Source organism: Anser cygnoides, chromosome 9, assembly GCF_040182565.1.
Source record: "Anser cygnoides isolate HZ-2024a breed goose chromosome 9, Taihu_goose_T2T_genome, whole genome shotgun sequence".
NCBI lineage: Eukaryota > Metazoa > Chordata > Aves > Anseriformes > Anatidae > Anser > Anser cygnoides.
In genome coordinates, this window is record NC_089881.1 from 20,088,103 (window position 1) to 20,104,824 (window position 16,722).

The following is a 16,722-nucleotide window of genomic DNA, read 5'->3' on the forward strand; positions in this document are numbered from 1 at the left end:
CACCAGCCCTTAGCTTGCCTCTGGACAGATGTTTCCAGACTCATCTCAGCAAACTCCTGCTTGTTCTGCTGTTTTGGCTGGGCAGTGCATCTGAGAGGTTGCTTGGCTTTGGGGTTGCTTTATTTCTCTATTTCTTCTGTAATAGATTGCACCAGTATTGCAGAATGGCATACAGGGCAGTGAAAGCAGAAATGAAAATGCTACTTCAGTCTCATTTTTTATTTTTAGGTTGTAAATATAAAATAAGACAACTGCATTGATCGTACTGTGTGCCACAGCACAGACAAGTCATTGCGTGCGGTCATCGTGCCTGCGGCTGATGCTTCATGTGTTGCCATACCCAGCCTCATCAGGAGGGTTAAGATCATGGGTATTAAATCCCTATCAAAATAATTGATTTGAATTTAACAGATGAGAAGATCTTTGAATATATGAAAGCCAGAATGTAATGTCTGTCAGACAGTGTTTAATTATTTATTTCTTTATTTCATGTTTTTTGAGAGAGATGTGAACTTGGTCTTAGAAGGTACCCAAAGAAGGCAAGTACTTTACATCCTCTTAATTAGAAGTCAATTTTAATAAGGCTTCGAAGTGTTTATGTGTTTCTGGAAAATTTAGCTACCTAATTTCAAAGTCCATCAGAAGTTAAATCTTGAGGTGCTAAAGTAAATACATTAGGTTTATGATCCCCTTTAACACTTATTTTTCCGAAGTAAATTTTTAAGTGGTTAATTCATTTTAATTCTTTCAGCTCCCTTTTCTGAGGAGTGCCCTGATATAGTTATTTCTTCCTACTTACTAGTCTTTAATTAAAAAAAAAAAAAAAGCTTGAAGATGGTTTCATACTCTCCTGGTGTACATGGTTTTGTTTGCATTGGTAACTGATTTGTTATTTAAGCTCAGATACTGCAATCTGATTGTTCTTGTAGAAAAGCGTGCTAGCTATAAGACAGCTTTTAAAGACCCAGAGAAGCAGTTTGCTCCTTTTTTAATACTGTCGTTGCATTCAGTTTCATTAGACTTTTATTTGGGAATGAAAAGCAAGTGTTGTAGGTGGAGTGGTTGTGAGGAAAGTACGTTTTGCTTTGCAGATAAGCGATCTAATAAGGCAGGGATAGTTGGAGGCATGTGGGAACAAACACATCAAATGTAGATTTACAAGTTTTCTTTTTTTTAAATGTTCATATGGCCAGTTGCACATATATGTTACTTTTGGTTTTGCAGAAGTTTTTTTTTTTCCTTTTTTCTTAGGTTCTCAGTTCATAATGGTTATTTACCCGCATATTCCCACTGGTTCATTTAAGGCTACTTTAGTAACTCAGGTAGATGTGAAAATACTTGGTAAAGGAAATAGAGTTGAGTTTTTAATCTGAGGGTAAACTTTCTTAAGCCTTCCTCATTCATGCATAATGCTACAGTCAATCGTGGGTTACATGTCTTTAAATCTTTTTGGTGAACATCTTGGGGCTAGAAAAAGCTTGTCAGCTTATGTTTAATTTATTCCAGGCTTTTAGGATATGTTTCGTGGCTGTAGAGAACTTTTAACACTAAATATGATCAACGTTGGCACATATTTTCAATACCAAATTCCACCGTTCAGCTGCAGTTACATTCTCAACATGTTTAATATCTGGGTTAATATAGAATAACATGTCTAAAGTAGTGTATTTCTACTATTGACATTTGTAAGTACCAATCTACCTGTCCATGACTCATAAGTAATATTGGCCTTGTCCCAAGTAGCCAGGAGGCATTATAAAAACATACTGTAATCCTAATACCATTAATTCATTGTTTTCCCTATCTGAAGGGCACAGTTGGCTTTTTATTCAGCCCAGTTAGAAAAAAAAAAAAGAGAAATAAATCAGGCTTCCCCTCCAGTAAGTAGCAGGCTCTGATCTTTTCTCCTGGAAAGAGTCCAGCGGAGGGCCACAAAGATGATACGGGGCCTGGAGCATCTTCCCTATGAGGAAAGGCTGAGAGACCTGGGTCTGTTCAGCCTGGAGAAAAGAAGACTGAGAGGGGATCTCATCAATGTGTATAAACACCTGAAGTGTGGGAGACAGAGGGATTTGGCCAACCTCTTTTCAGTGGTTTATGGGGACAGGACAAGGGGTAATGGACACACGATAGAGCGCAGGAAGTTCCGCACCAACACGAGAAAGAACTTCTTCACGGTGAGGGTGACGGAGCACTGGGACAGGCTGCCCAGGGAGGTTGTGGAGTCTCCTTCTCTGGAGATATTCAAGGCCCATCTGGACGCCTACCTGGGCAACCTGCTCTAGGGAACCTGCTTTGGCAGGGGGGTTGGACTCGATGATCTTTCAAGGTCCCTTCCAACCCCTTCAATTCTGAGATTCTGTGATGTAGTTGCTCTTGATTAACAATCACTAGAGCTGGGGTGATATCTTTCGTGTTAGTGGTTTATATTTTCCTGACTCAAAATTGTAATAAGTTGTAATTGAAAGTTCTTCTCTGTGTCCTGTGAGGTTGCTAGATTTTTTCTTTTTCATACTCCATTATTCTATTTTCTCATAGAGGTTTTCCATTTCACCCTCTGTTTTTCAGAAACAGTGGACTCGGAGCTGTTAGTAGTCACAAAACATCTGCCTCAGGAAAAAATTGGCAGCTTTCATGCACTCACAAGGGAATCTCAAATAAATTATTTGTTATCCCCAAACTAGATGTTGCCAGAGTACATAATTCCAAAACTTCTTTTGTCATGGGAAAAGTATATAAGCCTAGGCTTAATAATGGGGAAACAAGTCAGTTTAATTTACATTTAGAATAGGTCAACACCTCTTCACCTGCTCTGTGAGCAGAACACCTAGTTAAATCTTTTTTTTTTTCTCCCTGATCAAATTGTATGTTTGTATCCTCACTGCAGAAGTTATGTACTATGACTGATAGCCCAAAAGCTTTTTGAAGTTATGTAGCAGCCGGGAAAGGCACTCATCCAGTTTTGTGAATCCTTTACTCCAGACAGGTTCATGGGACAGCTCTTCTCTCTGCCACGTGCTACAGGAGATGCTTTTCTTGCTCCATGTATGTGGTTAGGATTAATGTACTTCTCTTAACTTACAAGTTGAAAACAAAACCTGTACTTGATGCTAGCTATGCTGGTGCTAGAAAGCTGAGATGAGCGCTCAGGCTTATATACCGAGGGCAGGACATGTGAGGGGGTCCTCTGTTGGACAAGGTCCAGGTTGTGTAGCTGCATCCAGGCCAGTGTAAGCATGGTTGGTTTTAGTTTGTCGCTTGGTTGCTCACTGGAAGGAGAGATTGGGCTCAAAGAAATGCAGGAATTTAGGATAATTACCTGAGTAGCACAAGCAACCTAATAAAACATAAAAAGCTAGCATTTCACAGAAGACATTTCACAGAAGACCCACCCCTTGAGGCCATGAGGCACTTGTCGTCTCCAATGAGTGATTCAAAACTTTAGACCCTACCAAAACCCACAACTGTACAGTTCAATGCGAATACTCTCAGACCCCGATGCAAGGCCTTCTTGGGTTCCTAAAGGCTCATCTCCGCAAGCACCAGGGCACATCAGAAGAACATCTGGGGTCTTTCTGTATTCCTTTTGGTTATGAAGAAGTTCTACGTGAGCAGCACGCAGTGGAGTTGAGCGGAGTGCCCAGCCACGGGTTGCAGAGGCCAGCGCTGTGGGGAGGCCCAGGCTGGCTCTGGCAGGTGCCATGGTGCCCCGGGCCTGCACGCCGCTCTGCCTGCCCCGCTCCTGCGCCCGTGCACGTGCTGCTGGCTTGTACCTCTGCTGGGCTCTGTTGTTGTGGGCGGACATGGCTTCAGATCACCTCCTTTCAGTGTTATTATGGGCATTATTCAAAAAAACTGTCTAATGAGGAACCCTATGTGGTAAACAACACCGAAGTGAGTCAGGCAGAGGCCTTGTGTCCTGCAGGTGCTTCAGGATGTGGCTCAGGGCGCAAGTCTAAACAAACAAGGAAAAACAAAATAGTTTAGGTGGAATAAAAATCACTGATGTTAAAGATGAATTGAATCTAACTCAACTACCAGATTTTACTGTGCAAATTGTTAGGAACTCGTCTCTTGTAACAGAAAAGCATTGAAGGAAGAACAGAGTGAGAAATTACTGAAGGACATACAGATAAAGTCAGCGCTCCTGCAAGTGTTCTGAGAGATGAATGCAGGAGAGCAGAGTTAGTGTAGGCAACATGTGGTGAGGAGGTGAAAAACAGGGCAAATGCATGACCACAGGCTCAAGATTGCACGTCAGATCAGGAGGTGAAAGCCAGAAGATGGATCACCAGCTTGAAGATAGCAAATACAATGGAGAGAAGATGTAAAAGGGTGACAATGCTGTAAAATGGAAGAGGAATCCATACACCTTTTGTGAAAAAAATCCCTAGTCGAGATAGGGATGCTCTTCTAGGCATGCAGAGATACCTTTCCACAGTTCACTGTGAGAACTGCAGGTGCTGTTATGTTACCTTCAGGTAGCATTATAAATATATCGGTCGTAACAAACAGAATTGGTGCGAGGCTGCATGGTCACTAAGCACCATTCCACAAAACAAAAAAGTTGAAAATGAATTTATTACAAAAGCATGCTAAAACTTTAGTAGTTTGCATTGACAGGTAAGCAGCATTAATTCAGGCTCAGAATGAATCTTCTTTGTAACCCATCAGTATGCAGGGCAGCAGCAGCAGCATAGTGAAAAACTGTGTCACTGTTAGTGCACCAATATCCATCAGCTCAGGCGATTGATGTAGATGTAATCACTGTCTCTAATAGAAGTGAAGTCAGGGTAATGGAACATTGTCACAGGATCAATGTCTCCTGTTTTGAAAATAAACCCCCTCAGCTTTGCCTTTGCATTTATGTAGCAGCAGGCGACCGTATCATTCAATTCAGTTGACACAGTCCCTTAGAGCTCTGAATGATCTATTGTGGGAACATCAGGAACAACATACTGGAAAAAATGGAACGTTCTTGATCAGGCTTACAGGCCATGGGATTCAGTGGGTTTTCCAGCAGTGAAAATGAGAATAAATCAGCTGAGAGCACAAACTTAGCATGGTACAGAGATCATTAACTCCATTTTTAGCTTCAGTAGTTTAATTTCTGCCCATTCTTGATCAAAAAGTTTGACCCATAGCACTTGTGCTCTTTTTTTGATGATGTGTAGTCACAAATAGAAGACGTTTTTGGATGATGCTCCTCCCCTCCCTTAGTCTCAGCAGAAGCTCTTGATAAGGCTTATTTTGACTGATTCAAGTGCTCTTCTCATTCACTTATTTTCTCTGAAATTCTTACACAGCTTGATCCAAGTGAGGATTAAGGGGTGTGCTCCCACATTCATCCATAATTAATTTTTCAGTAGAGCTTTATGCAACACAGAACATTAACAGTCATATATTTGCACGCTTAAAACTGGGTGGATGTTTAAGAGGTATATTGCATTGGATTTTATACAACATAGCAGGTAACGCTTATTCCAATTTTAATATTTCTTGCATTTGATAAATCTATTGGTTTTCTGTGTCTAGATCCAGAGAATATCAGCAGGTTGCTATTTCAGCACTTACTCAGTGAAGCTGTTAAGCAATTTGACAAAGCTTTCTTGAGGCAGGGTCTATATAGTTGATTGCAAAAGTCTGAATTTGTTTAAATTAGGTGTTCCTGAAGATTTGTAACTTGGTCTAAAAGGACATGACCTAAGAATGGAATCTCTGCAACTTGCTTGATTCCACTGTTTGTGTGATGGCCCCCCAGTAAGAAATTTTTCCATTCTGGGGGCAGATGTGTCTCTCTCGAGTAATGCCAAGCATTTATCCGGTGCTTCCTTCTCCTGTGCAGAATACATACAGGTTAGTTACTATGCATAACCTAGAAGGTGGATTTTGCAGGTCATGTTTTGAAGTAATCCATGCTGACCGAAGCTATACTACTTTTTCCTCAGGTAAATGTGATAATTCTGGTAATCAGTCAGAAGCTAACTGTTTCTAATCAGCTTTAGAAATGCCACATTGCCAGTTTTGCTGCCAGGAGCATTTGGCTAGCTTGTGTGGAGGTAGGACAATCTAACCATGAAGATCCTTCCCATAGAGCTGCTGGCTCTTCCTATCTGAACAGTTGCTTTGGTCTGGATTAGATGGTCCATCTATATTTTCATAATGTTTGGTTGTCTTTCCTCGTGTTCTCTGAAAAATGGTTTAACTATTGAAAGAGGGTTGTGACTTGCTAACTAGTACTTCTGGACAATTTTCATTTAATCCTAGTTTGCCTCCATCAGTGGATTTGAGCTCTGTGCTTAAAAGCCCCCTCTCTGTATTCACCAGAGTGAGACGGGATGTTTGGTTTTGGGATCTTGTGGAGAGTCAAGCAAGAGTTGCTTTCATAAAGTATTCAAAATTGAAACAAAACTTTCTTTCTGGTTACTTTACTGGCATATGGATGCATGTTCTAAGCAGCTGGATTTGACTTCTAAATTTTGAAGGAATAACATTTGGTCCTGAAGAACTACTTCCATTTCAACAAGTTTGTAATTATTGTGCAGCAAAGTTGTTCCTGGAAAAAAATGTCTATTTTAATTGTCCCCGAAACTGTTGAAAGGTTTTAAAATTACTGATATGTGATTTCTCTTTGCTATTCTGACATAGGAAATGAGGAGAAAAATCTCCCACCTGCCTCTCAATATCTCTTCTTGTGGTGCACTGTAACAGGAAAAAAAGTTTAAGAACCTAAACAGCACTGAGTAGCAGTAGCAGAAATATCTCCAGTCAATGTAGGGATTTACAAAAAACGACTGCCAAGAATCACCATCAGATGTCCAGGAAGCTGTGTTTTTAATTCCAGAAAGCACGGAAGTTGCAGCTTTTTAGCCATTGCATGGGAAGTGTGATATTGAATATACTGTCACTGGTCTCTGCTGGAACAGCCGGAATCCCAATCTCCTGGGTCACATAGCATATGACTTTGGGGAGGAGATTCATAGTTCAGTAATTAAATACTACTTTGCTCTAGGCAAAACCAACAAATAGGCTTCATCTGCAGCTTATTTTGCAATAGTACTCAGGACTGTGCTTGGCGTTTCTGGGGATTGAGTACTCAGATAAGTAGACAGTAACTGTTATTTTTAGCTGAGGGTTTGGGTGGTGATTTTTTTTCCCCTTTCAGGGTTGTAATTCTTTTTCTTCAGAAAATTGGAAACTGGCTTTGTCATCTCGTATGCTTCATACTCTCAAATTGGCACGGAAAGACAGAGACTGTTGCCATAAATTAGGTCACTAAAGCTGAAGTACAGAATACAAATATTTATTGCCTGAGCTAAGGAAAACAATTCAGATGAGGAAAGGAAAATTTATTTTTTTTAGTATTTGGAAATGAAGCTGTATTCTTGAGATGAAAAGTAAAAACAAAGCACTAGAGTGAAAAGATGAACGTGTAAGAAGCATCTCATGCTTTAAGTTGCTTATAAGGAAAACTACCAAAGGTTGACCATACGATAAATCACGAAGAAGGTTAATTAGGTAGAATTACAGATTATTTTTTTATGCAGGTTGACAGTTGACATATATTATTGAGAAAAAAAAAGGGGGAGGGCATTTAAAAATAGCAATTTAGAGATAAAGTAAAAACGCATAAAATGAGATAACATTAAAATGTATTACAACTGAGCTTATACACGTAATTTTAAAAATGTTTTCCTTTAAATTCAAAAGGTTGGAAAGAATTCCTAATTGCAGATTTATCAGGTAGTTGGAGAATCTTAATAAGGGCTCATTCATATTGTGTGCTCTCTCAAATGAAGATGTGAAAGAGCAAATGGAGTTGTTTAGAGTAATTAGTCAATACAATTAAAAGAAGAAAAAAAACGTGTCTTGTAAAGTATGAGGAAACATTCATTCTGATTGAAATGAATGTCTAATAATATATGCAGGACATCCAACATCCATTTAAAATACAAGGTTCGCCAGTTTGTTTATAGAAGTTTTCCATTATACCGTTTCTAAGCGGTTATGGATGAAAACTTCTCTCAAACACTTCTTGCTTAAGTTTCGAAGCAGTTTGGTGTAGAACTGCTGTGCCTTAGGAAGAGCCCTGGGAGAACGCTGTGAGTAGGAGGGCAGCCAGCGGGAGCACGGCTCCGTGGACCCCATGCTAAAGCTTCAGTTCTGCAACCTGCTCACGGTGCGCTTTGTGTCTTGAGTGCCGTCCTGCTGAAACATCACAAATCCAGGGCTTTGCCCTTTTGGTTTTCTTCATCACCTCTGGTATTGGTGCCTTGTTTTCTTAATCAACCTGGATGCAGGGATGCAGTTGGACAAGAGGCAGAGAGGTCAATGCATCTGTGCTGTGCCTGTGCTGTTACCTGTCCTCCGAACCACTGGGACAGCACGCGTAGCTGTCAGGTTCAGCAGGTGTAAAGCAGATTTGTAATAAAACTATCCAAAGGACTTGTATGCAGCTTCAGGGGTTTTTTTTGGGGTGTAATTAGAAGACTATATGTTTCCAGGCCAGTTGATAGAATTTATTTATTTTCAGACTATCATGGTTTTAAAAAAAAAAAAAAAGGAATATTCTTAAGCAGCAAGAAAAAAAAAGGTACCCCTGTGTATGTGTATATATGCTGACACACTCTTTGTCAGGTTTCTTATGGAAGAGAGAAAAGGTAAAGGGACTAGTGACAATGTTTTTGTTGTAGGAGACTTTATTGTTTCTGTATCCAGGCTTCTGTTTTCCATGGATAAATGTAGCAGCCTGTTTATGTCTGAGCATTAAACGTTTTTCAGAGCTGCCCAGAGCATTAGCTGTTCCCTTTAACATATCATATTTGGTACCAAACTAGTGATTGGTATGTTTGGGGGAATTATTATTCACAGCAGCCTGCCAGGCTTCTCTGTTATCCTACCTAATTAGGATGTGTTAGAGCCCACCTAAAACTGCAGAACTGTTTCTTTCTTAAGCTGTTGTTTGATGATAGAGTAAATCTAACTGTAGTGAATCTACTATATGTTATAAAACTGTGATTAAGAGATACAAAGTGCTAATCTGATGTATAAACTTTCTCTGCCAGCTCACGTTCATTTAGAAAAAAACAACCAACTATTGGGCGAGGTGCCATATCAGATGGTATCTGTTCTCTAGCATTTGGCATGAACCTGGAATAAGAGTACAAAGCTAGCGTAAACATGTATAGTAGAATAATAATTTGTTAGAAACGCAGTCAGATTTGTACTGTTGGGTACCCATTAGTCTGCAGATCCGGTGTTCATGATAGTGGAACTTGATCTTAGTGGAATGGATTCTACTTGTAAATGTTATCCAAAGCATGAAAGCATGAGGATGGTCCTCAAGGGGAGGAGAAGCCTGTGTAAGACGCTGCAGGCTGGTGTTGGATTTACAGTAGTCAAGTTGCAGAAATACAGGCATGTGTTTGCTAAGTGGAAGCTAAGTTGGAGTTGGTGTGCAGGCTCTGGGACAGGAAACCTAATTTCCTTTGACAAAAGTAGCTTCTGAATGACTTTTTGTTTGATTCCAGCCATTGATTCACCACTTGATTGAGTTGGGTCAATTTGTCAAAGGCACAGAAGTGCATTGTTTGTTTGATACTGATGTGTGATGCACCAAGTTTATGACTAGATCTTCAGGCCAGTGTTAAGTACGGACAGCTGATTTTTTTATTTTGTGGCTGGCGTGTTTTATGCCTGATAAATTTTGGGAGTTCGGAGACTTTCTATAGCAACATTGAGAATGTCCTGGGATACCTTGATTTGAATTCGCTGTAAATCCACGAAGAGCGTTTGAGGAAAACGTGGAATTGTTACAGGGCCAGGTCAGGGGTAGCTTGCCCTAGGCTGGAGTTTAAAAATGTTGCAGTTTGTTTGGAAAAACTTGTCTTTTGTTACCTTCTGGAGTAGTGTGTGATTTTTCAGTGGTGTTTCTGTAAACAAGCGTTGAGATGCAGGAGGAGCAGATGAGCAGGGTGCGCAGGATGCAGCACGCGTTCGTGTGCTGGTTTCAGGTGGGTTTGCACTGGACTGGTCCCGGTGAGGTCCCAGGGCCTGAAAGTCCATGAGTGCTTTGGGCACGTTCAGCGAGCCCTTGTGCACATCCTGGGTTCAGTTCTACCCACAAGGATTCAAGCTTGCATGTATTGGGGCTGCTCCAAGGCACAGAACAAATGTCGGGGCAAGCGGGAGGCTTCCCTTTAAAAGCGTGCTTGGAACCAGAGCAGTAGTGGGGATGTGTCTGCCTGTTTGCTTTTCCTGTAAACCCTTGGCACATTTTCAGGAAGACCTGGAATTTTTATTAGGGCCAGAAAAAAGGGCCACAAGAATCTTGATAAATTTTCAGAATGTATTTGGAATATGCAGTTGCAAGTATTTTGAAATATTTTTAGTGGGCCCTTTGCGAATTAGGCTGGACATGTAAGACTGGAATTCTGTGTCAGTTCTACTTACTTTTGGATCTTTTTTTCTGTCTTTTCTGTTATTTAGTTGCTGTATCTAAAATAAAGAGCAATGTCAATATGCTATTAATTGCCCCAAACAAATAGTTAATTGCATATGGGAACAGCAGATTTGGGGGAAATAAAGTGCCATTACTGATGTATATTTGTTAGTATGTGGGGTATGTGTGTATGTGCAGGGGTACATTCATATGTAAAGATAAATCTATTTCCACCCCTCTGATTTTTCTTCTGTTCAGTCTTTCCTCCTCTCTTCATGTTTCTGTTTCCATTTATTTGATGCCACTTGTACGAAATCTCTGTCACTTCCCAGACAAACCCTGGGGCCCTGTGCGGGCATTAGGGAAAGCGGAGCTGACACTGTTGGTAGGCTAGCTGCTTTATTTTCTGCTGTGCTACAGGTTTTCTTTGGCAGACATCCTCTGCCACCTGCAGCTTGGGCACGGAGTGAGGGGGTGGCTGTGTGCGTCGACTGCTGAGCGTGGCTGCTGCCTTTGGGCTTGGCTGTCCCGCCTCTGCTCCGACCTTGTTTTCCCCTTGCTGCTGTGGGGACCGGGGGACCTCAGGGTGACCAGAGCAGCTTGGGGCTCCCGGTGCCACCTGAGGCGCTGCGTGGGGCTGGTTGGCGTTGTGGTTGTGGTGAGCCCCCTCTGCACTTGGGAGTGAGCAGGGGCTCAGCTCTTTCCTGCTCATTTACAAAAAGCCCAAAGTCCCGCTGGGAGCTCCTGCGGGAAGCCATGGGGCAGCCCTGTCCCCATGGCTGGTAAAAGCGGTGCCGCAGCCTCGCCGTTACATGAAACGGAGGTTCAGCTGGCTGCATGGCTGGCAACTCGGGCTGGAGGTGGCCACGCTACAGGACCCGCTGCTGGGGGAGCCCGGCTTGACCTGCTGCGGCTGCTGGGCCGGCCGGCAGCCAGCCTGGCATCAGCCTCGGGTGTGTCAGAGGGGGAGAGTTATCCTGTCCCCTCCTGTCGTGTGGCTGCTGTGTCCTGTCTTCAGTTTGACAGCTTGCTTTGGGGATGGAAGGAGGGCTCTTTGGCTTTGCTCCTTCCTTCCACAATTCCTCCCTTGGGTGCAATGGGTGAACCACAGCTCTTGTGGGGAGGGGGCGCTAGGAAAGGGCTTCGCAGGAGCATTAAACAAGCACTGGAAAAATGGATAAAGCAATAGCTTGATTTTTAAAAAAAAGGGAAACTTTAGCAGCCTTTTCAGTTTCATGCCCTCATCAGGCAAGCTGTGTATTTATTTAACACATTTCTGTATTGTTGGAGTTGTTACCGTACCAAAGCCAGTGTTACACTGCCACCTCTTGATAGCTGAGTAGGAAAGCAAGTTTCCGTGAGCTGAGTGGCAGGAGTTGTCCTTACCTTCCCAAGCAGCTTGTTTAAAAACACTTGGAACCAGCCTTGAAAAATTACACTCATTTGACTTGGGCAGGGTGAATAACACTTTTGAAAGACATGCAAAATGTTAGCTTTTTTGTTAGTTATCCAGCTACATAATGTGACAGGCAAATTTGTGGCATTTCAACAATTCTGCTTTGAGTGGGGGAGCCCTTTTTATTTTAATAATACAGATCTTTTCTATGTAGCAAGTAGCGCTCATATCTGGTTCTTGCATTTTGAGCCATCTTTTTTGGATGACGCCATGAGACTTTAAAAATCAGTAACAGACTCATGACACAGACGCTGCCGTTTGTGTGTTTCACGTAAAAAGGCTTCTTTACAAGCCTTTTTAAATTTAATTACCTTCTTTTTCTGAAGGATATTGTTCCTGCTTCTGCAGAACTTTTCTGCTATGAGGAGTCTTTAAAGATGATTTGCACCAGGCTTGACAATAAGAACTGCTTGCTAATGCATGAAATGGCTGAAAGTGGCATTCATCTCACACGCTGCTCGATAAATGATCCCCCAAAGTGTGCAGTAATTTGCCAGGTATTAAACAGAAAAATAAACGTTGTACGTCTGGCACCACTGGGGGCTGTGGATGGGGGAAGTGCGAGCATAGTACCAGCGTACCTTTGAAAGTTGAGCTGCACTAGCAAGAAGTTGTACTGGAACCAGTTATTTTCTTCCCTTAAATAGAAATGAGAAGACTTTATATAGCTCTGCCTTTTTTATTTATTCCCTTAAGAAACTCTGAGGATCTTTCTTCCTTCCCCAGCGCAGCCCTTGAGCCCAGGCCTCTCAGTGAGCACTGGAAGGCACAAGGCCGGGATTTCTGCGCCGCCTCCGGCCTGGTTCCCAGCTCCCTGTCTCCCAACCCCAATGTCCTGCGCTCCCCTTTGGCTCTTTGGGGCATCCCTGTGCCCTGCAGCCCTGCCTGGTTTCGGGTAAATGCACCCCTTCGCTGCCCAAATTGTCTGTAGCCCCTCCGTTTGTGGGGGAGCTCGGTTGGGCCCCTTCCCTCTCACAGCTGCCATTGCTGTGGGGCCTGTAGGAAAGTCTCGTCCCTGGAGTTCTTCCCTGTCGGATTCGCTTGAAACGGGACGGTGAAGTTCAAAAGTTAGATGACAAGAGACGCGATGTGGTTATTTCGTCCTGTTTTCTTGGGGAATCTTGCTGGGAAAAAAATGCCTGGAAGGAATATGTAAAGCCTTTTGCTGTTCGGCAGCCTCATGATGCAGATCAATCTTTTACCTGTTGTGTACTGCTGGGTTCACGGCTTTCCCGCTTGGAGCAGCAGCGGCAAATGAAGCTGATAGTTAACACCAAGAACTTATTAGCCGTTTTTTATTGTTATTTATTTAAATGAGGTCCAGTCAAGCCTTGTCCAATAACAGTAGGGAAGTCACCTTCTCTGACTTCCGTCGGAAAATGATGGTGGCAGCTGGGTAAAACACTCGAAGGGCCCGCTGGCGTGAGGTGCCAGGCAGGCAGGAGGAGCAGGAGGTGCACCTTGTTTCGTACTCTTCCGGGAGCTGACGTCTTTCTGTGTTTGCTTGATGTTATGGAAAGATCGGGATTTTAACTTTCAAACATTCAGAAGTCAGGAGAATGTTCTCAAAAATGAAGCTTAAAGTAAGGAGGAAAAAAAAAAGTATGGTCTTATTTTCATGTTTTAAAGCCTCTTGATGCTTTTTATTTTCAAGATTTGTCATCAAAAGTGTATATATTCTGATGCATTATTTCTCTTGCTAAATATTTACTTTCAATAAAATTGAGCAAAATCCTTGTGTGTACATATATAATTGTGTATCTATCTATATCCATAGATTTTCTTAAAACATTGATTAAAAGCATGGAGAAATGCTTTTACTAAAAAGGCTCTGCTTAAACTTTGTCTCTAATTTTAAGAATTATTTTTGCAAAGCATAAATATATGGCCGAGGCATTTTCTAATTTTTAGTGGAAAAAATTGGGCTTTTCTTCGAGCATATACTGTGTTGTAGCCTATGTTACACAATTTTCCTAGAGCAGGAGGACCTGAAAATTGAAGCAGATTAGAAGTAAAAGTGAAAAATTGCCTGGATACCAAAGCGAAAACAAGTGCTCTATCTTTGTTACCCAAATATGGAGAAATCCAAAGTTTGAAAAATGTATTTCCTAGCAATAATGTTGATTAGGTGGAACTCACTCGATTATTTGTGTAAAGACCTGTGAAATGAGGCATTTTTAATATCGGTGTTAAGGGGAGTGTTTTCCCAGTTCATACCAATTTACGTCATTTGGGAATCTGGCCCTCCAGTATTTAATTTACTGACCTTAATGTTGCTGAGAGATAAATGATGTTTTAACGGCTATGACTTACTCACATTACCGAATAAAATCAGTCTGTGCTGCCAAGGAGCTACTTAGTTTATAAATATAGCATTTGTTGAGAAATATGTTTTACTTGTTAAAAAAATGTTTAATTGACCTACTTTTTATTTTTAGGGTTGTGTCCTTTGTTGTGACCTCATGGTTTAACTGGGAATAAAGATGAGTATAAGCAGTGATGAGGTTAACTTCCTGGTATATAGATACTTACAAGAGTCAGGTGAGTTGTTTTTTTCTTTTTTTCAATTCTGATTGTTCTAACAATGCTTAATTTATTTGGTTTTCATCTGCAACCGACTTTAGCCAATGCCAAGTTATTTAATTATTTTGCCGGTAGGCATGTGCTTCTGTCTGAACTGTTTCTTGGTGTTTCTTCTCAACAAGAGAATGAACTCCTGCCAAGTTACCTTCTGTAACAATCAGATTTAGTTGTTTGGAGATTTCAGATGGCAGTCAACCAAGGACTCACTTGATTACTAGAAATGCACTTTCCTGGTGATCTTTTTTAGCTACAGGGTCACAACGACACTTCGCACTATATTCTTTGGAGGAGAGGAAGGATGACAACCAAAAATACAGTTATTTCCTGCTCTGTCATGAAGTACGCAGGATGGTGCTCCTGCAAGCTGCTGTTGTATGACCAAACTTCTTGCTTGACTGTGACTGTGGAAGGGCAGACGTTGCTGTATTTCAAGGGAAAAAAAAATGGCAGCTGTGACCAAATTACTGGTATCATTTGAATATAAATACAAATGAACAGCTTTATTTTTTTTTATTTTTACAAGAATGACTTGGATTCTGAAAAGCCTTCCCAAAGGACACTTTCTTGGAAGGTTTTCTCCTTCTGTGTAAGGCTAGCCAAAGTCTCTGGCTTCTTAGGAGTAAGAGCAAAACAGATGAATATTGTCAAACTTGCAAAGAAATTTTTTTCCTGCCATTTATATCTGAACTATTTCTGCAAAACATGAGCAAGAATACTGTAGTGATGGTATGATCCCTTAGCTTATTTTAAAAAATTCCAAAAGCGCAGCAGTTTGGGTTGCATGTTTGAGTTTCTAGATGTGACCATATGGCTGCAGTGGTTTTTGTGGTGGTGGATGCTCTCGAAACTAAGAGTAGAAACAACATTAGCTTTTACGTACAACTCTGATATCGATTGCTTAAAGCAGTCTACGTTTAGAACAGGTAGATTTGACTGGAAATCAGGGCGTGCTCCAGTCTTTGAACAAATGGTGATTGTCAGCTAGCAGGAGGGAATATGGTCTTAGCAATACATAAAAGAAGTCTGTGCTTCAAATCAGAAGTAAACTCAAATCTTAAGGTAATAGTTCAAGGGATCAACTTCAGTGTGCATGTTACCTTTCAACATCTACTGATTATTAGTTTTCTGTTGTTGATGGGTGGCTTCAGACTTCTTTAAAACTTGTTTGACGGTTATGCATCATAAAATCATACATATGATAAAATTAAATTCAGTGTAAGAACCCTTTTACCCAAGTTCGTTCCGTGAGTTTTTACTGAGTAACTGTTAAGATCACTAGAGTTTTGTGAGGAAAAGAGTCCTAGAATTTTAAGAATAGTGGGGTAAAAAACAAACCACATTTTACTAGTTTTACTGGATGAGTGGAATTCTTTGCTCCAGGTGATTAGTTTAACAGGTTTATTGTCAGCTTCTCAGATCCCATTTGCTTTTCAAATCTCATCCTAGCATGTTGCCAGTGACCCTGACCTGAGGACAGGTGCAACCTTTTTGATGATGAAAGAGGCTAAACCTTGATTATATATATATATTTTTTTTTTTTTGCACTGGCACAGGATTGATGTTTGGTTTTGGAAAACAGTGTCATAGATAACTAACTCTAAGGGTTAGAAGTAATTGTCTTTTCTTATATTTCTATGCAGGCGTCAGTAACCAGTCATGTCTTACTTGTAGATGTGTGTGTAAACATACATACGTTCTTTGAGTACTTACCTGCAGCTGTATTATTTTTGCTCAAAAGAGGTTTTGTGGCTTTAACACATACACCTTTCCTTCAGAGCTGGTGGAGGCTGATGCAACATCTGTCCACTGCTTATAGACTTCTCAAGTTGAGACAAAGAAGCACCAGAAATAGGGGTGGATGGCAGGGTTTTTCAGTCTCTGTCAGAAGAAAGAAGAAACTCATTGTTCCACCTGAATTTGCAGAAAGCAATTATGCATTCCTATTCCACTTGCAGATTGCTTTTGTCAGAGAAGCCAAACTTAAAAATTGCTTTATCTTCATTTGAAAATTTGCAGGCAGGTTCTTAGTTATCTGACAGGGGAAAAAAAAAAGAAAAAAAAAAAACCAACAAAAAACTGTAGTTTAAGAAAAAAACTATATGACAGTAAAGTTAATTTGCTGAAACAATTATTTTTCTCTAGGTTAAATTTGTGTTTCCAGGGCAGTCAAATAAATAGGAAGCAGCCACCAGTGCTGCACCATAACGTGCTTGTCACTTCTTAATCAGCACACAATACTGGT

The 16,722-nt window shown here is 41.1% G+C and overlaps 1 protein-coding gene and 1 long non-coding RNA gene across 5 annotated transcripts in view; one reads left to right on the top strand and one right to left on the bottom strand.

Annotated features, from left to right (window-relative positions):
- TBL1XR1 (TBL1X/Y related 1) overlaps window positions 1-16,722 on the top strand; it is a 111,211-nt gene that overhangs the window by 76,451 nt on the left and 18,038 nt on the right. For all 4 annotated transcript variants that reach the window (XM_067002769.1, XM_067002768.1, XM_067002770.1 and 1 more), the window contains one exon: window positions 14,336-14,438. In XM_067002769.1, coding sequence (XP_066858870.1) covers window positions 14,381-14,438 — 58 coding nt within the window. In that variant the 5' untranslated portion in view covers window positions 14,336-14,380. The remainder of the gene's footprint in view (window positions 1-14,335; window positions 14,439-16,722) is intronic.
- LOC136791483 (uncharacterized) lies at window positions 13,336-16,515 on the bottom strand. The gene is made up of 3 exons (XR_010833715.1): window positions 16,191-16,515; window positions 14,688-14,901; window positions 13,336-13,474 (listed from the first exon to the last, which is right to left on the bottom strand). It is a non-coding gene; the product is annotated as an uncharacterized lncRNA (long non-coding RNA).